The sequence below is a fragment of the Amblyomma americanum genome, chromosome 2, assembly GCF_052857255.1.
Source record: "Amblyomma americanum isolate KBUSLIRL-KWMA chromosome 2, ASM5285725v1, whole genome shotgun sequence".
Taxonomy (NCBI): domain Eukaryota; kingdom Metazoa; phylum Arthropoda; class Arachnida; order Ixodida; family Ixodidae; genus Amblyomma; species Amblyomma americanum.
In genome coordinates this window covers 68,349,029-68,372,498 of record NC_135498.1, presented here as the reverse complement: position 1 = coordinate 68,372,498, position 23,470 = coordinate 68,349,029, and the positions used below count along the sequence as shown (strand labels likewise).

At 45.9% G+C, this 23,470-nt stretch overlaps 1 protein-coding gene across 1 annotated transcript; it reads right to left on the bottom strand.

The window, feature by feature from the left end:
• Positions 1-12,475: 12,475 nt before the first annotated feature.
• Positions 12,476-23,140, bottom strand: LOC144121377 (RUS family member 1). Its single transcript, XM_077654572.1, has 8 exons — positions 22,769-23,140; positions 21,712-21,789; positions 21,450-21,564; positions 20,620-20,665; positions 20,505-20,537; positions 20,144-20,249; positions 18,657-18,829; positions 12,476-14,188 (listed from the first exon to the last, which is right to left on the bottom strand). The coding sequence occupies exons 1-8, from the start codon at positions 22,904-22,906 to the stop codon at positions 13,477-13,479; spliced, it is 1,401 nt and encodes a 466-aa protein (XP_077510698.1). The 5' UTR covers positions 22,907-23,140; the 3' UTR covers positions 12,476-13,476.
• Positions 23,141-23,470: the final 330 nt, after the last annotated feature.

The following is a 23,470-nucleotide window of genomic DNA, read 5'->3' as shown; positions in this document are numbered from 1 at the left end:
GGAATGCCGTAGAAGGCACTGACAGCCGCCTTAAGGTCAGCGTCTCTGCCGGCGACTCTGGCTGTGGCGTTGCGGCGGAGCTTTTGGGGGCGTCGAAGGGTATGTAGTGTCAGGTGAAGGATGTGGGTCGGCCTGCTATGGGGACCTATTGCCGGTGGTTCTGGTGCACATGCTGACGGCTGGCGCATAAGGGACGGCGCAGCAAAGGGAGCTCTGCTGTGTTTGTTCCCTCACCCACTGTGCCCTCTTCCGGTCCCTTAACGTTACACCTATCATTTTTTCTTTCATAGCTCGCTACGTTTTCCTTAACTTAAGCTGAACCCTTCTCGTTAGCCTCCACGTTTATGCCCCATAGGTGAGCAGCGGTAAGAGACCACTGTTCTATACCTTTATCGTCAGGATGTTGGTAAACTGCCATTCATGATCTGAGAAAACATGCCATATGCGCTCCACCCCATTCTTACCCTTCTGGCTATTTCTCTCACACGATCCGGGCCAGTGGTCACTACTTGCCCTAAATAGATTGCTCCCTTACTACTTCCAGTACCTCACTACCATTTGTCAAGTGCTGTTTTTTTGCGAGACTGTTGAATGTTAATTTTGAAAGCACTAGCTCTTTTTTTTTTTTGAAGCGATGTTTATTGCCTCAGGGCATAAAAACTATGAAGTGAGAGATGAGTAAGATGCTTAAATAAATGAAAAAAGTTGAGCTGATCTGATGAAATCAAGAAGTGAACGATGACATGGACCCTTTGTCCAGGCAATATATGAATCCGGATTGTCCGGTGAGTCCCACTGACGCCAGTTGCCGAATTCTCGTCGGCTTCAGCGCCGGGCAGTCCCACAACAGGTGGTGGATATCCGCCTCACAGTCTCTGTTCTTGCAGAGTGGACACCCGGGGCGGGGATATAAATCTTTGAAATGCGGCCACTTGCGTGTCACAGCTGGAGTTAGGGCAACCCCGACCCGTATCCTCCGAAGCGCAACCTCCTCTGCACAGGCAAGACCACGGGGGAGGGTTACCGCACACGGAGGGATTAGAGCAAGTGAGCGGCGCCGGAGGTGTTCCTTTCTTGTTAGAAGGAGGGTGGTGCCATCCAGAGTGAGGACTCGAGGCAAAGACGAGGTTGGGGTCGAAAGGCGGGTCGCAGAATCTGCGCGGCTTTGTGCGCTCAGGAGGTCATGCGGGACCCACTCAATACGGATTTGTTTCGGGATGCGTGCCGCTGAACGATGGATGTCTTGGCAGATTTCTGGGGTGCGACTGACTCGTCGTAGTAGGCGAGTGACGTGAAGGGTGTCGGTGCGAATGACAATGCGGGCCGTGGGTAGCATGGGAACGGCGGCCACAGAGCAAAGTGCCTCTTGAACCGCAAGCATATCCGCACAGAAGGAGGAAGGAGGTTCTGAAAGGCGAAACCTTGACGTTTTTTTTCAGAGCAGGCTTGCAAGGACAGTAAACTGATGATGTTGTTTCGCAGGTCTGAATGCTTGCGTCAACGTACATAACGATGGAGCCATGCGGCAGATTGGCGTCTTGCTCTATAATTCGGTCGCGAAACGACGATGCCGCGCGGGTATATGATGGCCGGCGTAGATCAGTTGGCTTGTCGCTTAGCTGCACAAAACGCCAGGGAGGAAGAACTGGAGAGGGCGGCTGTAGAATGGAGTGCGATGAAGCATATGCCCTGAGTGCACACGTGGTGTGCGTAAGGCTTGACTTTAGGCGGCGAGCATCGCGTCGTTGCTGCACCAGCTCATCTAGTGTATTCAGCTGCGCATGTTCTTGGAGTGCCACAATAGGGGTAATGCGGGGAAGGCAAGTGATGACCCTCATTGCCTCTGGATTAACAGCTTCTAGACGATCCCATTGAGCCCTCGTCAAATGCTGGAATTGGGCTTGGTAAACGAGGCGCGGTTGCACAACCGCCCGCACCAACTGTCGTGCAACTTGAGAGCGGGCTCCACTTGTTTTAGGAGCAATGCGTCTAATCAGACCCAACGCCTGAATTGCTTGCTTTTTAGCCCGAAAAAGCCAAGCAGTGCCTGTTCCTGACTCGTGTATTGTCAAGCCTCTAGATTAGTAGAACACGTTAGACACTTATATTAACTACTGAAGTTAATATGTCGTTATGATTAAGATTAAATTTAATTGCTTATAATTAATTAAACGATGACATTATGGTCTAACTAATGGCACATTCGTAACTGGCTCTATGAGCACAAAATGTTAATGTTAGAAACCACCATTGCCTAATTAGGTTAATATTTAGTTACGGTTAGGCTTAACATGGCGGCCATGACTTCAGCACTTGGCAGCTCCCAATTTGATACCTCATGGCGACCGGGCACCTACCACCTTGATGTAAGGCAATATCGCCCTACAAACAGTCTAAAAACATTTTCGGCCCAAATTGGTCACAAATATCCGACCTCAAGGGCTAGGCGCACGCTCGCCGTGAGGTAGAAAAAATAGCCCCATCAAGTGTAATACCTCGCATGGACGATAGATGGCGCTACCAAATAGCTAATGCTCGTTACTTCGTCTTCCAGACGGTGGCGGCATCTTTTTTTTTCTCGTCTTTCACATCCATCTGAGTAATTGCAACTTCTGACCAGCGTGTTTCTGGCCTAAAGGGACTAGGGAACGATATTTACGTAGGTTAACTAACAGATGATCTATATGCATTAAATCGCTCGCCAGCGTCATTTCGGTGAATAAAATGACATTCATATCCTCTTACCCTCAACTCACCAATCCGGCGCGGCCGAAAAGAAATCAGTATGCGGCTGTGCCCTACCAACGAGTATGTCACGCGTCGACACCCCGTTCGTTTAATTCGGGTGGCCGCACCCGCTTTTTCACTGCTACAATTGCGCACGCATAATGGGTCCGAATATAAGCCGCGACTGCTGCAAGCGACCAGCGCGACAGGCTTCAAACCCTACAAGTGCGCCCCGCGTTGAGACCCGATGCTGCGTGCCGGCGACAGCGGTAACGGCTCGTCAGCAGGCTCACCGGAGTCGCCCGCCGCACGGGTCTACTTGTGTTAAACATGGACACAACCGGAGGCTATTTGGCATAAATAAACGTTTATTCATTCACTCACAAAGGTTGCAGTGAGAGTCGCTCAGTGAAGACTCTGTTCTTTGTTTTATATTTCGTTGGCAGTAAACTGGAAACCGCTACTGGTTCCAGCAAGATAGGCGTCGCATTCCCAGCATGTCCTTAGCGGTTCGTATCGCGCGTCGTACGCCGGAACCTTCGCTATCGTACTCTGGCCTATCGCACCCGCCATAAGCGACAGGCAGTAATCAGTCACGCGTATGTTCGAGGTGCTTTGATATCTGAATGGTCCCTACTTCCTCCTCAGCCTTTATGTATCTGATCGAGGACACCTGTCTGAGCGCGAGCAGTCAACAAACAAGAGAGAGCAAAAAACGTTATTTTCAGAAAGATTGGGGTCACGAAAAGGGGCAGTTCTTCCATCTCCAGGTGGGTTTCTTCCTAGGCTAGACACCAGGTGGCCGACCGGCGATGCCATCTGGCAACCTCTTCGGCCCTTCTCGTGAGATGAACTTCCGGGTCCGAGCTACAGTGAATGCATCCGAGGCTCCGAGCTGAGCAGCACGGCCTCCCATTTGGATTGGTCGGAGAGTAGCAGGCCCTCCGGTAGTTTATCTCGATTGCACATGTGTAAAATGTGTGGAGTGTTTGCTTTTGGGTCCCTGCAAAGAGGAGAGATGGGTCTGAACACTTCAAGGAGCGAATTTTTTGGGTTCGAGGAAGCGCAAACGCGCGTTGAATTCATATTTCCCGCTTCAGGAGGTCCTACTTTCTCTTTTTTCCGTGAGATGGCGAGAGTAGGCACCCTGTAAAGGGAAAGGCGATATGACGAACTTAAAATCCTTCAGACAGATTGCGATAACATTAGTTTTATATAGGCTGGCGACGCAGGCGGTGAAATTAAAAATGCAGTCATGGGTAGAAAGTAATAGAATACTCGGAGAACTTCAGAACGGGTTCAGAAGTGGTAGGCGCTTAGATAATAGCCTGTTCGTGCTTACCCAGTGCATAGAAATAGCTAAGGCGGAAAACAGGCCTCTGTATTTAGCATTCAACCCGCCGCGATGGCTCAGTAGTTAGGGCACTCGGCTACTGATCCGGAGTTCCCGGGCTCGAACCCGACCGCGGCGGCTGCGTTTTTATGGAAAAAACGCTAAGACGCCCGTGTGCTGCGCGATGTCAGTGCACGTTAAAGATCCCCAGGTGGTCGAAATTATTCCGGAGCCCTCCACTATGGCACCACTTTCTTCCTTTCTTCTTTCACTCCCTCCTTTATCCCTTCCCTTACGGCGCGGCTCAGGTGTCCCACGATATATGAGACAGATACTGCGCCATTTCCTTTCCCCAAAAACCAATTATTATTATTTATTTAGCATTCCTCGAATAAGAAGTGCATACAACAACGTGAACAGGGAAGGGAACTCCTGTGGAACATATTAAAAGATGAACGTATCGGTCATGAGGCAATTGATTTTCTACAGGAAATATATCGAGAAAATAAAGTTGAAATATCATAGGAAGGAATTAAGAGTACGACAACTGTCCAGGTACACAAAGGATCAAGGCAAGGTTTTGTTCCATCACGGCTGCTGTTCATGCTTTATATTATAAGTATGGAAATAAGGCTACAAGGAAGCAATCTAGGTTATAATCTGTCATACAGATTAGGCGGAAAGGTTGTTGAGCAACGACTACCGGGTTTAATGTATGCGGACGATACTGTACAGTTAGCAAATAGCCAGGAAGATTTGCAAACTTTGGTTAATTGCTGTGGAGACAAAGGAGACCGTCTAGGTTTCAGTTTTAGCGCAGCTAAGTCCAGTGTGATGATTTTCAATGATACAACTGATCCGGAGCTTAGGATAGAAGGCCATGAAATACCCCGCATGACCGAATACAAATACCTCGGGGTATGGGTAAACTAAGGTCAGATGTGCACGGAAAAGCACGAACAGTCTCTCATAGCAAAATGGCAGATGCCGGTATAATGAAACATAGGGCATTGTGTGGGCACACCAGGTATGAAGTACTGAGAGGTATTTGGAATCGGATAATGGTGGCGGGGCTTACATTCGGGAATGCGGTTCTGTGCTTAAGGGCAGAAGTTCAGTCGACATTAGAAGTAAATCAGAGAGCTGCTGGAAGATTAGCATTAGGTGCCCACGGGAAAACTACAAACGAGGCAGTACAAAGGGATATGGGCTGGGCATCGTTCGAAGCACGGGGTCGAAGCTCAGAGTAAAATACTATACGAGGAACGCAGTACAATGGGATATGGGCTGGGCATCGTTCGAAGCACGGGAAGCTCAGAGTCAAATGCTATACGAGGAACGCTTGAGAAAATTGGACGATAGCAGGTGGGCAGCGAAGGTATATTTAAATATACCTATACAGAAAGAGCATTGACTCAAATTGGCGGAAAATAACTAGGAATTAAGCTAACCTGTAAGTATGCCAGAAACGAGGGCGGAGAAAAACAGAGCATTAACCGACAGGTTAAAAACGCGGAAGGTAAACATTGGATAAATTCAATGGCAAAGAAGCATAGTGTAGAACTATATCGATACTGGAAACAGCAGATCAGGAAAGAAGCGTTTTATGATAACTCAAGAGGCAGTGCCCTACTCTTTGAAGCTAAGTCAGCATGTCTTAGAACGCGCAGCTATAAAAAGAAATTTAACGAAAAAAATGACACATGTGCCGCGTGTGGTAAATCTGTACAAAAAATAGAACACCTCATACTAAAATGTGATGGTATCCATCCTGATGTCGATGCAGGCACAGTCACTCTTCCTGAGGCCCTATAGGTACGCCACCGTACCCTAGGGTTTAGAGATAACAATAGTCATGTAAATAAATCTGCAGTGGAAATTAGCAAAAAGCGATTGGAAGATTGGTGGCTCAAAAGCAGAGAGGTGACATAAGGTTTAAAGTGTAGGAAGATGAATTTTAAAAAATGGGGAAATTTATTAATTTACAACACAGTTAAACGAAAATAAAAGAGGAAAAAGCTGAGCATGGTGGCTACTTCCATCACCCCGTTTCAAAGGGGACGCTCCGTCCATCCATCCTTCCATCCCGCGAGAATAGAGTGCCTGGATGTTCGCTCGCCTTTTTATTCTAGAGCCAGCCGAACGCCACCTTTATAATAGAGGAGGCGCTGGCCAGCCCCCTAGTGAAGATCAGTGATTTATTACATCTACGATAAAGTCTAGTGGTGCCGCGTGAAAGTTACATGGGTAGTACCAGCGCTTACAGTATTGCGAACCGCACCATGCCGTGCCGAAGCTGCTGGATGGCGAATGCATAATAATAATAATAATAATAATAATAATAATAATAATAATTGGTTTTGGGGGGAAAGGAAATGGCGCAGTATCTGTCTCATATATCGTTGGACACCTGAACCGCGCCGTAAGGGAAGGGATAAAGAAGGGAGTGAAAGAAGAAAGGGAGAGGTGCCGTAGTGGAGGGCTCCGGAATAATTTCGACCACGTACCTGGGGATCTTTAACGTGCACTGAATGCATCTTGCAACGCTTTTGTGTGTGGGCGTGTGAACTCGTCTTTCTTTTTATCATCGCCTAACAAAACTCTTCGCAGAATGTAAAGCGGACCTTACTGCGAAACATCCCTGTCCCACCTTCTCCAAAGCGGGTGTTAGCTTCCTGTGGAATCATGCCGAAAGCGAAAGGAAGCGGCGGCGACGCACTACAGACCGCGGCGCCCAAACGTCCTAACCGTCGCTATTGCTGCGTTGTAGAGTGTCACGAGAAAGAAGGTTACGATCCGGATGTCCGTTTTTACCAGTTTCCTCTTAGGTCGTGCGAAGCGGAGCGACGCAAGCTCTGGATACAAGCAGTTCGCCGACTAAAGTAAATATTGGCTGCATGCTGTTCTTGATTTGTAAATTTGCCGTCTCGCAAACATAATATGTGATTAATGTACGTGCAGGCCTGACGGCACACCGTGGCTGCCGCCGTCTAACAGTAGAATATGCAGCTGTCACTTCGCGGGCAACAAAAAAAGCACCATCCAGGCTCACCCTGCTAATTTACCCACCGTCTTTCCTCCTTGCTACAATCGGCCCCCACCGCGTGACTATGCCGACAACTTGGAACGGCTTCTCAGGTAGCTCTACAAAGCTTGTTGATAAATTCCGGCAATGATAATGTACACTAGCAGTATAACTTAGCATGTCCTCCTACCTTTTTTTAAAAAAAAAGTGAAAGCTTTTACTACTACCCTCCGTAGCTTATTCGCCGAGTGCGCCGAAACTACCGAAACCGAGCCCCGCTCGCATCTGCCTTCACGTGCCAACCATGATGGCACATGCCGTGCGCTCGCTCGACGCTCTGTCAGCTCCGTCTCCGATGCCAGCGAACTGCAACAGCTCTCGACAGTTTAACGACAGCACTCGTCATCGATGATCCAGGCGAGACGCCTCGTGAACTGTCTGCGTCTCAAAGGTTGCCAAGTTAAGCCTGGTAAACCTTGGCGAAACGTCAGTGATTATACCACCAAGCAAAAACCCAGTCTAGCCCAGCTTTACCAAGCTTTAACTAAGGGTGACAGTTGAATGCGTCCTGCGCCAAATATAAATCGATGACGTACCCAATCATTGAACTCTATAAGGCCAAATGACCGATGTGGAATTAATGGATTTAGTGACCGATTTAAATCTGTCGCGTGGATGATCGCGTAAACTGACCAATCGTTATGAGTGATGTGAGCACGCCTCGTGAACTGTCTGCGCCCCAGAGGTTTCGAAGACGACAGGCCGAATCCAATCATCCAGCGGACATAGCTCGCCGAGAGGCTGCCGCACGGAGACGGAGAGAGGCGGGTCGAGCGGAACGTGCCGCCGAGACCTCGAAAGAACGTGAGGCCCGTCGCGCCAAACGTCGAAGTGACGATGACGAACGCCGCCGAAGACGAGGCGAATCAGATGCCTCATCATCATCAGCATCCGATCTTCCAGTGGATGTAGCTCGCCGAGAGGCTGCCGCACAGAGACGAAGAGAGGCGGGTCAAGCGGAACGTGAAGCCCGTCGCGCCGAACACCGCCGAAGACGAGCCGCAGCGTTCACTGGATGACCAACCTCTCGCGATCAACCATTAATTTAACTGCCACCTGCCAGGGCGGCAAAGTGGGCGCGCTGCCTATCCAGTGCGCGGAACGCACTCAACGTTACAGACGCCAAGCCACGTCGATCTCGTTGCCCGATACACCACAGCTTTCGCTCTCTAATCAGGTTCAGCAGTAGTCAAACCGCAGCCATTTTTTTTAGTTGTACCTGCCGCTGCGTCCATCCGTCCACCGCAACATAAGTACGGCCTAATAAACTAACTGATCTGTTGTGACGTCATATCACGTGGTACGCCGATGTAGGTCAAGTGGTAGCTACGCGGCCGCGCGCGGCGCAGCAAGGAAGAGCTCGGTTGTGCGGCTAGTATGCTAGCTTCGCATAAAAACTAATTTTAACCCAACGTTTCGAAGCCGGCTCGTCTCTTTCAACAGGGGTGACTGAGGGCAGTAGCTAGCGTCTTTAAGTACGGAGAGGAGGAGGGGGTCAAAAAAACGTTTCTTTGACCCCCTCCTCCTCTCCATACTTAAAGACGCTAGCTACTGCCCTCAGTCACCCCTGATGAAGCCCGAGTCGGCTTCAAAACATTGGGTTAAAATTAAAGTTTTTTGGTTGGAGATGTGCAGTTTATTCTGTCTTCAAACCCAACCAGACAGGCAAATCTGTCAAAATGTTTAGTTTTCAAATGCACATTTGAAACTTCTATTTTTATTTATTTCATCATATTTTTTTTTTAGGTGTTGACTTTGGGAAGCCGGTGTACAGACAGTCAAGGCAGTCCAGGAGCGGTTTGAAAGCCAATATGTGCACATACTAATGTTCTGCAAGTGTCAGCTCAAACAGCATTAGCAGATTTGAACATGTGCAGTTGGCCATGAGGCTCAGGCGTTTTTCTTTGGTAGTTGCAAAAATATACACTTCATAGTATGTGCACGCTAAACAGTATGTTTTTACTCACCTTCTATTATTGAGCATTTTTTCAGTCATTGAAGGAAGCGTCTTTTCTTGGGCTAGTTGGTTTTTTCATGCTGTAGGTGTTTGCAGCGCACACGACACACGGACGGACAGAAAAGGAAACGAAACACAGCGCTGGAAGCATAGGCATGATACCCAAGAACAAATTACTTATGTTGCTGATGAAAATGTTGCAATACCATTGCTGTCGCAAAACAATAAATTTGTTCGCTGACACATTCGCAGATATGTGACAGTGTGGTGGCCTGCTAGTCATGACACGAGAGCATCTGCAAATTGGATTAACTCAACTCCCAAATATTGCCATGTTCCATGTTTTTATCTCCACCACAGCAACAAAGATGGAGCCTCTGTTGGTCACTCAAGACATGTTCATGCAAGTGATGCTATCTAGTGCTCCTGTTACCAGTCTTATTAATTGCCAGGGCTGAAGCCTTATCGGTGGTTGTGCTATCTTTTGACTATGTGCCATCTGACAGCGGTGCAGGATAGATGTCCATGCACCACACATCCCAGGGAGATGCGACTGCAGCCCATAATAGTCCGCCTTAGGGAACATCATGTTGATTCATCAAGGCATTCACCAGCTGCAAGTTCCTGAACCCGAGTTTGGACCTCACCCAAGAATGAGTCCAGCTAAACAGGAGCAACACCAAGCATGCAGGCTGCTCTGGTTGTGGTGCCAGTAGCCTTACTGCCACCTATGTGGTCCGGAACGAGACTCTGAAGACTGGTTTGACTTGTGAATGAATCGCAGAATGTAATACATAGGGCAGCCAAGAGAAGTTCCAGAACATGTTTTTCCCCTTGGGAGGATGCTGCTTAGATTTGGTATGAGGATTGGGAGACTTGAATCTTGCGATACCCAACGTAGCAGTGCAGTCGCAACAATGTGCACGCCCTAGGCGATGCATGTTGTTTGCCTCAAGCGCTGTTACGGGAGGCAGGATTATGATATCACCACTTATGAAGAGTGAACTTTCCTTTGAAGCATTGGGCTGGTGCTTCTTCAAGGGCAATGCCACAGTGCATTCCGTCAGTGCCATGGCGTGCCCTGCACCATGGATCTGTCCAGCCCAGTCTGCTTGCAAAACTGGGACTACAGACAAATATTCTATTGGTTGCTCAAGGCCTGTCTGTGCAAGTGTGGCGGTATTGAACACTTAATCACCGTTCTTAATAACAGTCCTGACTGAAGCCCTATCAGTGATCGCGCTATCTTTTGACCATGCTCCTATATGTTTAGGGCCGTCCAATAGTCGAGCCTTTTCCTATTTCTGTTTGTTTGGCAAAGAAAACCTTTTTTAAGGTGATTGCCTTTAATGGCTCATACTCGTGGTGACCGTCCGTCCGTTACATCTCCACCTAGGTCACGTGGTGCCACGCTTGTGCCAGCTGCTCTTGTCTGTCGTGAAATGAATTCAAGCGAGGCAAATTCAAATCAGTGCAATGAGTCGCAAACGGCTTTCGCCTTCCCGCAGTTAAGAGATATCCAAGTGCCTCCCACGAATTTTTTAGCCTACAGATTCGCAGATTAAAGAAAAAAGTTCAAATTTTGTGCCACTCCATCTAATTTGGGATGTCAAGCATGATGGTGTAGAATTGCACTATAATTGGGCCTGCCACCTGTGACACACCACTAGGGCAACCTTTTTGGTAGTTTCCAGGTTTGTTTTTTGTTGTTGTTGTTTTTAAAGAAACCACTTCAAATCCCAAAGTAATTTATCTTGTCATGCCCGTAATGTCTCTTACGAACACGTTGTATGTTCATAAGATGCAACCATACCTCACTCAAATTGTTTCGACATGTCCCAACTGTTTTCAGCAAATGCATGTTTATGCTTACGCGACACAACAATTAGCTCACTCATCCTAACGTTCTCATAATGTGGAAAAAGGCTAAATTGCTCTAAGTGCTTATGTTTACACAGTTTGCTGTTGAAGAACCTCACTTTCAGTAAGCCATAGATATTTGAAATCCATGAAAAGTAATCAATTGATCTAGATTGACCTAATAGTGAGCTTTCTAGTCTACTTAATGGATAACTGAACAGTTTTGTCAGAGTTGCACGATATTCAAGGATTCAAATCGATGAAGCCTGTAGGTAAAGCATGCGATGTTTCTTCGTGATAGCATTTAAACTGGAGAGGTAATCGAAGATTCAAGCTCAGGCTTCTCGTAGCATCCAAGAAGTGCCGGGAAGCTTGTTGGTGATGTCACGGACGATGAGGTTTAAAATTTCTGCTTTCTTTGTCCAAACCTTACTGTGTGTTGTTGGATGCCGTCAAACAATGACCTGCAGGCTTTGGCTTCGGTGCAGCAGGTTTGCCTCCTTCGAATCGAGCATTTATGTTCAAAAATGTGTCGCCTCGGCCGTAGATCACGTCGCCAGGTGGCCCCGCCCAGTGCAGTGTGCTGTGGAGAAGCCTGAAAACCATTGCAGCTTTAATCTGCAATCACGCCACAATGTTAAGTGCTAGTCCAAAAATATGTGGAATGCTTTACTTGCATTTTTCACACATTTCACCCCCTTAAGTTCGCTGAATTAAATTATCTCTTCAGTTGCCCTTTAAGCTACAGCTTGCAACAGCTAGGTCAGCCTACCAGTTATTCATTACCTTCACATCCCCATCTCATCCAGACCAGACAGTCGGCTTCATGGCAAGCTGTCATGAAAATTAACACAAGTGACAAGGATGATGGAAAAATTTAACTGTGGCTGACAACACATTTTCAGCACCGCACTGAGGACGTGTCGTAGAGAACAAACCTTACTTCTGGGCGTTCGAGGATGACTCACAAATATTTCATGCTACATACAATATCCACTGTTGCTACATGCAGGACAGGGAAAGGATGGAGCACATTCTTAAGAGTTCAGTGCAGAGCACACCACCCCGAGTACACGCTTCCACAGTGATGAGACACTGTGGGATTCAAAAACAGTTAGGGCTAGGTCGATTACCAAAGTGTGGACATGTAAGTAAAGATTAGAAGATTCATGTAGGAGATAGAGTCAAGCTAGGGAGAGAAGAAAATTGGAACAGTGGATTATGAGACAAAGGTTATGAATTAATAGCCAGGTGAAAGTTATTGCTGCCACAATATAAACAGGATGTTACTGTTTGTCTTGTGGTGCTGTGGTTTTGGAGAACAGGATCACATCAGGACATGAGGTAAATTCAACAGTCCTACGGCTGCCACTTTAAACACACAGTGCGTAACTTTGAAAAAAAAAAAAAAGCACAAGCACTTTCAAACATAGAAAGCAGAGAAGAAAAAAAAATGCTAAGGTTGCATGATAGTGTTGCCCGCCACAGCATAGAGCAATGAGAATGCCATACATTCTGCAAAAGCACATTTAAATTTATTGTCACTCGGTGCTCTGGGATGATCAGGGAATCGTGCACACTTCGAAAAATTGGACAGTTTATGGCTACTAAGGTACTTGCAAGGCAATGCACAGCAAGATGTCCTCTGGGCTGTCCGCACACAGCTTGCAATGTCAAGCAGCAGGCTGTGTTTACCTCATTGCTAATGGCGTCTGCACTGAGACAACCATGGGACATCCTATCAAAGCTAACTTTACACTGGCTGCTTGCAGGTATGGGTAACCACAATACAAGGTTCACATGCTAGTGATGACATGGTAAGTACACGTAGTGCCGACCCCTTGCTAACATGCAGCAAATACTATGACAAAACGAAGAGATCACAGCTGTCCCTTAAATGCTGTCTGTATGAAAATGATTTGCCCCAAGTTAAATCTATTTTGGCTGCACACCATTTAAAGCCAGAACAAGAGCTGTGCAAGAATCTTGGAAGAATTTTAATGGGTGTCCTTCAAAGTAAAGAGCATTGTCGTTTCATAGCATGTCGTAACCACCAGCTGTCCACTGCTGGGCAAAGGCAATGATGCCCGGTTGGACCTGCACCGTTAAGGGACCAGCACTCTGAAAATGGCACTACTCTTGATCCTTCCGTTTATTCATTTCCAATACCACAAAGACCAAGTGGGGGGTGGGGTTTTACATGAGGGGTGGGCTAGACATGGATTAACAGAAAAGTCATTCAGGTAAGCCGGAGAATAAGAACACTTACTGATAATGGGGGGATGTACAGCAGCTGTCATTAATCTTTGACCATGCCCAGTGAAGTCTGGCAGATTTTTTGCTACAAATAATAGTGTGGATTTTGTGTAAAATGGTGCTTGCCATTTATAACGGCTGTTGAATATAAAAAGCAGATAGTCTAGATGCCACCTTTAGCATCTTGTTAATCACAGTAAAAATGCAAGGCGTGTGTTCCACCATCCGTGGAAAATAAACTGCAAAATCCGGAGTTGCTTACAGGTCCTTGGAACAAGAAGTATCCCCTGCCGAAACAGTTTCCCCTTCATGATCCAACCAGGTGACTCTCCATTCTGTGGCCCCGAAGAGAACATGATCAGTTTTCCACTCTGACTCCTCCAGAGCTTTCCACAGAAGAGGAAAGCACCTGTTCACCATAGCCCTCGAAGAGTGGACCAGTCGATGGTCATCGCTAGAAAGATCCTCAGCAGCGTTTTCCACGTTTGAAATGTCTGTAGCCCAAGGGTGGTCGGCATCAACTTTCAGTTTCAGTAGAATGGCTTCGAGCAGAAATGCGTGAAACATGGCCTCCAACTGGTCCTTGGCTGTACTCTCACTTGAAAGCACAATGTTGATGTCGTAATGCCGCGACGAGTCGCGCATGACTGCGAGCAGGTATGCTGGCGTGGTTTTCTTTCCACCAGGAACGTTATCCATCCGGCAGAGCAACTCCTGTGATGTTGGTGCGATTGCAGACAGTGGCACACCAAGATTGATGCTCACAAACGGCTTGCCACACTGAATCCACACTGACTCACGAGCGTTGACCCACCCAACAGGTGCAATGCCGCCACCCTTTTGCAAAAAATGCCTGACCACGACTGAGTAGCGAGATCGGTTGAAGGTTTCCATGACGACACACGACACAGCACGGTAGTTTGCGAAGATGTGCAGCAGGGTGAAAAAAATGAAGATGGTGTAGACAAGCCTGCAGAACACAACAAATTGAAATAGAAAAGGTCAAAATGAAGTCTGGTTTCAATTACAAATGTTGTAAACAGATAGCACTTGTGACATGCAATCTACTACTATATGTGCATACAGGTAAAGAAAGGAAAAGCCATATACAATACCACTGCATTGCACAACTTTCTACAGCATCACATCAGCAATGCTCATCAGCTTATGAACCACATTACTAGTGGAAATTCACACAAGGGCATTGAGATATATCTCCTGGGCCATGCAGTGGATGTAGGAAAAAAAAGTCAAGTGCCACAAAGCGTTTGCATGCTCTTGGGTCATTTGACCACAGAAATGTCTAAATGCTTGCTGAAAATGGCTGCCACCACCAGGGTAACGAGAGTCAAAGCAGCTAAGGACAGTACTGAACAACATAACTGGTGATATTTCTTAAAGCAAGAATGACTATGGCTAGTACAAACTGTTGAAGGAAAATAACCTCAACTAACCTTGCAAATCCGGTTATTAATCCCCAAGGCAGCTTTGTAATCAAACCTACAACACTATATGCATGTTGCTATAACTCTTTTCTTCTTTGTGAGGTATACAAAATACATAGGAAGTTATGAAGAGGCCAGCTTTAAAGAATGAAAATGACCTAGTTAACAGCTTTACACTTAGTTTTTGACAGCACAGGGAAGCTTACTACACTGCATAACTTTACTGAGAGCCTCACACAGACAAACTAAGTACCGTAAAAACCGGAATATAGGTCGAACTTTTTTTTTCAAAAATCCGTGGTGAAAAGTCGACCCCCGTCTTATATACCGGTCATGGGCGGAAAAAATACGGAAGTCTTGCAACAATGGGTGGCTGAAGTCAGCAGCCTCCATCACCATCGCCATCAGCAGCAGTGCCGCCATTTTGCGTTTCAGTAGATGCAAAGCGGAAGCTAACGGCAATTTACCGCCGCCTTCAAGAAAAACACGACTGAGTACGAGGAAGCTCACGGGAACCTGGCGGCACAGCGCGAATTTGGAGTATCCGAAAAGAGCATTCAGTACTGGCGGAGGCAGAAGCTGCGTATTACAACTTGCAGCAACCAGAAGAAAACATCATTTCGTGGGCAGACCGTAGTGTATCCAGAATAGGAAGGAAACGTCGCGCTGCGAGCAAGATCGCTGCCTGTGACTGCCGAATGCATCCGCGTGAAAGCGGCAGAGATCGCGCGTGCCTCTAGACTCACGAGGGCACAATTCAAAGGCTCGCCATCCTGGTTGTGGCGATTCATGAAGAGGAGGGCTTTGCTCTACGGTGCTATACTTGCTGCCGGTGCCAGAAACAAACACACGGGCCGATTGGTGCGCGATATTGTTAAAAAATTTTCCGGGTGTACATACAAGCAACATTTAAATGAAATTAAATACTGTCACCTTTGTGCAACCTCTCGAGTCGCATTTGTTTCAAAGTAAGGATGTCTTTCGGTACTTTTCCCATTGAAAAAGATTTTTCATTTTTAGAATTGGTTAGTTAGGGGGTCGACCTATATTCCAGTCCGACCTATAGTCCGGTTTTTACGGTAATAACGAAGGCACATATTGAGCACTGCACATTGTCACTACCACTGTACACACATCCAAACAACAGATCTTTCATGGACATTGCTAACACAAAAGGCCTAACAAAAGAGAACATTCTAGTGAAGTAAAAAGCTGATGACTATATACACAGCAATAACACAGTAAGTACATAAAGACAGCAACAATCCCAGGATCCACCAGCGCACACGAGAGCAACCACTCGCTTTTGGAAAATTTGGAAAATGGAAAAGAAAAATTAAACGTTAAAAAGGCAATTCCAAGACAAGTTTTGGTAATTAGTCAAGGCTTGGAAATTGAGTCTCGTTAGAATAAACAGCAGGCATAAAGCAAAACAGAGCTGCTAATGTCAAAGGCTTAATTAAGGAGCAGTGCACGAGGAAAAACACCAATAGGAATGGGACAAGTACTTAACTTACAACTAAATTTATTCAGGAGCATGCCACAATAGAAATGGTACAACCACACAACAAACACAAGTGGGTCAGATAAGATATGGACCTCTGGCAACCTTGATCACTGTTTACCTTCGCATATCAAGGAATGCCAACTCTTTTTTTTTTTTAAAGAAGAGATGGGGTGCTGACACATGAAGTCCCAGCATGAGCTATTGCCTTCACTTCGGTAACCTCCCTTTTTATTTTGCACTGGTTTTTGGCCAGGATTTTTCAGCCGGGAAAATCTGGTTTTCAGGCAGGTTTGCACTTGCAATCGTGGGAATGCTTCGTCAAAAAGCCTGATGTGGTGCAACTTGCATTGTAATTATGCTCGTGCAAACTTTCATTAAGACAGCGGCTGGTCAGGACGATGTATGTGTTTCCACAGGGCAACTTTTATCTCACATACAACACCCTGCTCACATGCAGCAAATGGTTTCTGATGGTTTATTTTGCATCTGGGACTTGGCTTTTTCTTTGGGTTCATCACATCACACATCTTCATAAGCTTTTGTGCGGCTGAATAAATCCACCTTTACGTTAGCCTTCTGGGCGATCCTCTTAGGGTTTTGTGAAACCTTATGTAAGTATGGTACAACCACAACCTTTTGTTTTTCAGCATCTTTGCCTCTCCTTAGCTCACTGCCACCCATTGCTTGACACTCCGCCTTTTTTTCTTTTAGAACACTTTCCGCCACTGAAACTAACAAATCACTTGATAAGCCAGCGGCACTGAAATGGGCTGACTGTTTCATTGTTTTCCTCAACTGTGTGAGAGCAAGATTTGTTTAAGGCACTGCGAAAACAAAGCCTCATAATTCCTTTTTTCACCAATTTCAAGTGCGCCGAATCGGATGGCAAAAGCGGTTTTTTCCTTCTAGATTCGCAAGTATAGCATGTGTGGTTATCAGAGAAATGAGGCTTAAGTCCAGGAACCTTATACTTCTATTAAGAGACAGTTCATGGGTCACAATCAGAGGGTCCAAGCATTCTTCGAAAATTCTCAGAATGCTTCCGATCGTTTCGTCAAGTGGTCGCGTTGTCCTTTCCGGTAAGATCAGAAAGTCGTGTACATATCTTGCCAGTTTCAAAACAATGCAACCTTCCAACTGTGTAGACAAAAAGTTATCACACTCTGCCAAAAATAAATCGCTCAGTACGGGCGCTATGCAAGAACTATACAAACGCCTTGCTTTTGTAAAAACGTACCACCCCCCCCACTCTACACATGTAGATGTCAGATATAGGTGCAGTAGTTCCAGAAAGCCACCTACATCTGCATCCTGGTCATTCTGGAATTCAACAGCTTCTGAGTTATCGATACAACTCTCTATGCACGAAATTATTCTACTGTGTGGAAGTGAATAAAACAAGTCCTTGATACCAATGGAAAAAGCCGTCACTGACTTCCCATTAAATGAATTGATATACTCAGATATGTCATCTTAATTTCTGTTTAAAAAGAGGTCATCAAGGGGAAGCTTGTTCATCTTGTATTGAAGGAAGGTCGCAATGCACTTTTGCCACATTCTATGTTCCGACTCCGTGACCCTAAAAAGACACTCTGGCTTGTGCGTCTTCGCTGCGAGGACTTCAAAGACTTAAAAGCAGTTCAGAAAAAACATTGAATCATGAAAATTCCTAACTGTGAATAAATATCAGCTTAAGCATAATGGAAACATGCATTAACATCTCTACAATTAGAAGGACTAGTTTAGAACAAATTTATTTCCAGAAATGCTGTGGAATAACCACCTTTATGATAACCCAGCTCAACAAGCTCACTTTCCTTTATTTCTGTTTGTGAATTTTACAGCAAACCAAAGGGTCCCACAGTGCCATAGTGCACTGCAAAGAGAGCATAACACAAGCTTCCCGCTCTAAAATATTCAACTTGAGCATGTGCACTAAAAAGTACTTAGAAATGTAGTGTTAAGAGAGCAAGGTCAGAATGCACGCCAGACCACAAACAGGCACTGGCATGACAGCGAAAGAATCTACAACTTAAGACTGAAGAAAAACACTGATATGAAACATAACGTAATGATACCTCTGTTCTGTCTGTACAATCTGTACAATAAATGTGCAGGCCAGTTGGGCATGAATGGAGAAGCCGTGCCAAGATGTGGAACCCCTAAGCACACTCGCTAGCTCTGTGAAAACTATGGTTAAGATTGTCAACCTCCCTGTCATACCTTCAGAGACCCTGGACTACTAGAACCTCCTCCACTATTTAAATGACCATTATTTGACATAGACGACCAGGACTATAGCTGGTCAGAAGAGGCTGTTTGTTTTGATAGTGATTAGGTATTCCTGTGTCATAACAATCTGAGCGTGCAATCTGCACATGAGGACAAAGTTTGTGTCATATGCCATGTGGACACAGGAACTCTTTTATGCAGTAAGGCAACAGATTTCACAAAAAGGCATGCCCTCGCCCAAAAGTGGTACCCACCATGGGCTGCCAGCCACAAGCCGGAGCAGCAACAAGCTGAAGAGGAATGCAGCCAAGTTGACCACGGTCTCCTGGCTACCATCCTTGGCACTCACATCAGCCATGTTGTTACTGCGAGCCTGGTGCTGAGTCAGCGCAGCCCGCGTTGCTCCCCCAGCGACACCTACAATGGACTGAGCACACAAGAAAATGCGCAATCCACTTGATAATCCCCACCCTTACACTGCTTGCGACAAAGCTGAAAAGGGCCCTGAAATGCTTGAATACGATAACTATGAAAATGTACCCAACTGTTCGAGCAAGAGCTGACGCTAATTGAATCGTACTATACAGCTTCCGGTCAAAATAATATGGAGCATGCCTCAGCGGCTTAACTATTCACACACTTTGCATAAAGGGGATAAGGAAGTTTCTTCTATTAATATGCCAGCACATCAGCGGCATTTGCTATCGCAGGTGTTAAGTGTCACTTAATTTTGCTGGTCAGGCAAAGTACGAGTTTCACCTCTTACAAGAGCTTCATACCACTATGGCCAGGACTTTGCAGTGGCTACACTGTCGAGAATTTTATACCATCATAAACTGTTTGCCATTTCCTGCACCTTTTTATTTTGAGTTCTTGCACTTTTGTTGCGATAGCTACACTACGGTAGCATTTCGAGCCTTCAGCGTGGTGGCGCCGTGGCGGCGGCAGCGCAGCCACGGCGTGGCGGCGCCACCACCGCCACGTAGTCACGTGGCACCATAGCTGGTCACGTGGTTCGTCACGGTTGGTCACATGGTGCAGAGCAGCTGCTGCTGCCGGCGGCGCAGCGAAACCTAGCTGCAACAGCTGTACGCATGCACCGTGTCAAGTGGGACGAAGATGAAGAAGGAATGCCCAGAGAAACTGAGCGGCGAAAGACTGACTTTGCAATTCAACTGAGCAAGTTCCACTCGGCTAGCTGTAGCTATCTCATCACTCCAGGTTAACCAGAGCTAAACCACTGCCAATCTTTTTTTTTTATTTACTCTGATATCACATCATTCCAATTGCTATCGCCACATGGCTGACAAACTACCTGGTTCTTTTAAGCATAACAAACAGCTGGTGATAACGGGAGCAGCAATGGTGAGAGAAGGATTATTTGAGGAGAGTACCATGGTCATTTTATGAACCAATTTTGGAGTGTTGTTCAATGAACCCCTTTGGTATTTAACAGCCACACTACACATTTGGTAAGTTTATTAGGAAACTGATGTGAACACATGAGCCATTCCCTCACACAACCACGACATATTATGCATTAATTAAGGCTAGGATCTGGGCAAGTTGGTACTGATGCATCAATTAATAGCACCAAGAGACCTGAAAATAGACACAACACACAAAACAAGCATTTGATTTGTGTGCTCTTGCTGTGTCTCTCTCCACTGTTAGATTATGGATCATATATGCACATTTTTGTAAACACATTATGAGACTGTGTTACGCAGTTTGAACATACCTTTGCAACGCTGGATATGCAGAGGATTGGGGTGACATATCCTTTAAAATGCTGACACATAAGCTCCAGGAAAATGGCTGCATCATTCAGTATGTCAGCAAAAAGTCTACGGACAGGAAGAAGAACAAGAAATTATAAAGCTTCAGTTTCTAAAGCATCCTGCACAAGTCATACGAGAGAAGAATAATAGTAATCAGACGTCAAAAACAGTTTTCAGCGGAGGAATGAGTTCACAGTGCTTTCAAGCATAACTTTTTGACTGCTTTTACTAAACTTTAAAAAGAACACGCGCAAAATTTTTTGTCAATACTGCCAGGAAAACTTATCACAGACCCATGCAAGGAGGGGCTAAGAAACTCACCTCCACTTTTTGGAGTCATAATCAAGATTTGATCTGCAGCAAAAATGTGCACAGCATAGTTAGAAGCTCCTGAAGCGTGCTCATTAAACGACCAATTTAATTCACACTAACTTACCCCTGAAACCAGGCAAACAGGATGCGCCCTATCATGCCCGTGCCATCTACAAATAAGGGCAGACAGACATGGCCATGAATTACACAAGCTCTCTGGACACAAACACAAGCTGGCAGAACTTATGATCAGAATTCTTCAATCCAAGCTACTTTGGGGCGACACAAAAATGGCATAATTCAACCTTCCCAATCTCCACAAAGCCATAGCATAAGTAATGTCCATAGGACACACACACACACACAAAAACTTGAAAAACTGAACGCTTCGAACTTCACTGCTTGCATATTGTGAACTATTAGACAGTACTGTCAAAGTCTAATTCCAGTCTTCATAAAGCAGTGTTGCTGTCAAGTTACATCACAAAATCTAGATTGCTGAACAGCACGTGTAGTCAAAATATTTTCCATAAAGGCCTATGCAGCCACTAGAACAAGGAGAAATACCATCCTGGAACAAAGTTGTTCGTAATGGCCTAAGCATTAATGAACACTTGCATGCAAGAGTGTTAATCCATCCATTCAGGCAAGATTACCAGCAATTAATTGTACTGGCTGCGATAGCTAGAAGGCCCAATGAAGGACTTTGTTTCAATTTGTACCATCTGGAATAAATTTCAGCACACAGGCATCTTTTCACAAAGACGCAGAAATGTCAATTCAAAATAAAAGCATTCAGAGACAGCATTTCTAACCATAGTCACATAAATGATGCAGTGTCGGGTGAATTAACTGGCACTTCATCTCAAAGTTGTAGGAAACCTCCATTTACAATTCCCATACCAACAGCAAATTGACAGCAGAGGTAAAGCCATTGTGCAGCTCTGCCCTCACCTCTGAGAATCCAAGTCGTCGTCGCAGCAAACACAGAGGCACTCTGATCGCCAACTCCAACCCCCGTAAGCACTGACTGGGTGGCCAGTGTTCCCGTGACGCTGCTGGCAAATGCCTACACCAATGGCAATGTCTCCCATTACTTCGTACAAGGATATGAAAGCCCAAAGTACTAACTTCGAATAAAGAGCAGGCACACAACCAAAGTGAGGAACTCAGAAAACCAATGTTTTGACATTTATACATAAAATATAGAACCTACCTGGACGCTGTCCCATATCTGGTACTCTGTGTAATCACGGCTCACACTGTCTGGGTAGCCGACAGGCAGAAATATCTCCTGAAATTAATAATTAATATATATATCAGTGATAAAGCTGCCTGGTGTAGCATTTAAGTTCTTAACTTATGATCACCAGGTAATAACGTGAATGGCCTGCAGAACTATTTCCACGGACAATTCCCTCCAGGAAGGAACACAATATATTCAACATTTATTCCCATGCGATCCTCATCCATTTATGTACAAAGAAAACATTTTAACATCATTTCTAGCAGGTGCTGACAACAATAAGTCGCGAGTTCGCCACACACTGATATCTTCAAAAAAATTTAGGATTATATACTGTTCATAAAAGCGACAAGCACTTGCCCAGGCCTCCTCACGACGCTGAAGAACATAACCCCCGTAACTACCAGCCAATTATGATCCAACATGACTGAGTCCCCACTCCAAAAATCGTAGTTTAATTTCACTAGACATCTCGGCAACCTACACCAAATTACTTCACATACGATCGAGTACCCTGCAGCCAATCATGATCCAACATAACTGAGCACCCACTTCGATCAGCGCAGTTTATTGAACCCGGGTACACCGGATCAGTAGCCGAGCGACCTATTGAGAATTGTTTTTTGGGGGGGAAAGGAAATGGCGCAGTATCTCACATATCGGCCGACAAAGGTGGGACTAAGCGAAGGAAGAAAGAAAGAGGTGCCGTAGTGGAGGGAACTTCGCGAGGCATCTTGCAAAACCTGCACAAATTCATTATAGCTACCAAGGAGGTTATACTGCTACGCATACAAGTGTAGCTGATATAATCTAGCCGACTTCAGTAATGCTGAAATCATGCAGCTGGGGAGCACGGTCTGAAGTGATATATGCACCCCGATCTAAACTTGAGCTGTATTCTACTGCCGTCCATTGAACGCCGACTTTAAATTCGCCCGGCTGACGCCAAACCGCTTTGACCACACACATAGTACAAAACCTGGCAGGATTAGATAATAAACGAGAGCACGAGAACAAGCCAACTCACGCTGAATACAGTTCTCAACGACGACCACTTGCGGGGCCATCGCCTCACGACGTACAGCTTATCGCTGTTCTCGAACCTCACATAAGATTGCTGAACGTCGGATCCACACGTCTCGTGCGCTATCACTGTCCCAGTCATCGCAAAGCGAGCGCCGGTGACAGCGCACTTAGCTACTCAAAACACAACCAACGCCACGTTAGCGGCAAGAACGACCGCTTTGTTTTCAGCAGCTGTCGCGCGCTGCTATCAAACCAATCAGATCAAAATGAGAAAAGATACTGGCACTACAGTGCTAGGGTGTCTAACAGTGCCTAGAATACTGGCACCACTCCAACGACGCGGCGTGACGGTGTTTTGCGTAGAAACCGCTTTGGGGCAGCACATGATGAAGGCTGAAAAAGCCGGCGATCTCATTTTGAGTTCGCGCTTCTTTAAATGTTTTCACGTGTTGTTTAAAAAGTAGCACATAGTCATGTTACGTGAGGTTGCCGATAATGCAAGCGTGATTCTGCTTGTTTCTACAAAAATATTGTGCGAGAAGTATTGCACAACACCAAGGAGGTTTTTATAACCTCCTTGCACCACACCCGTGAAGTCCTCAGTGGCATATTTTGTTTGTCACTTGTACGCAGTTTGAGAATACAAAAATCTGTGCAAAATTTACCACTCATGACCTATGCCAGCCTTTAGAACTAGTGCTGC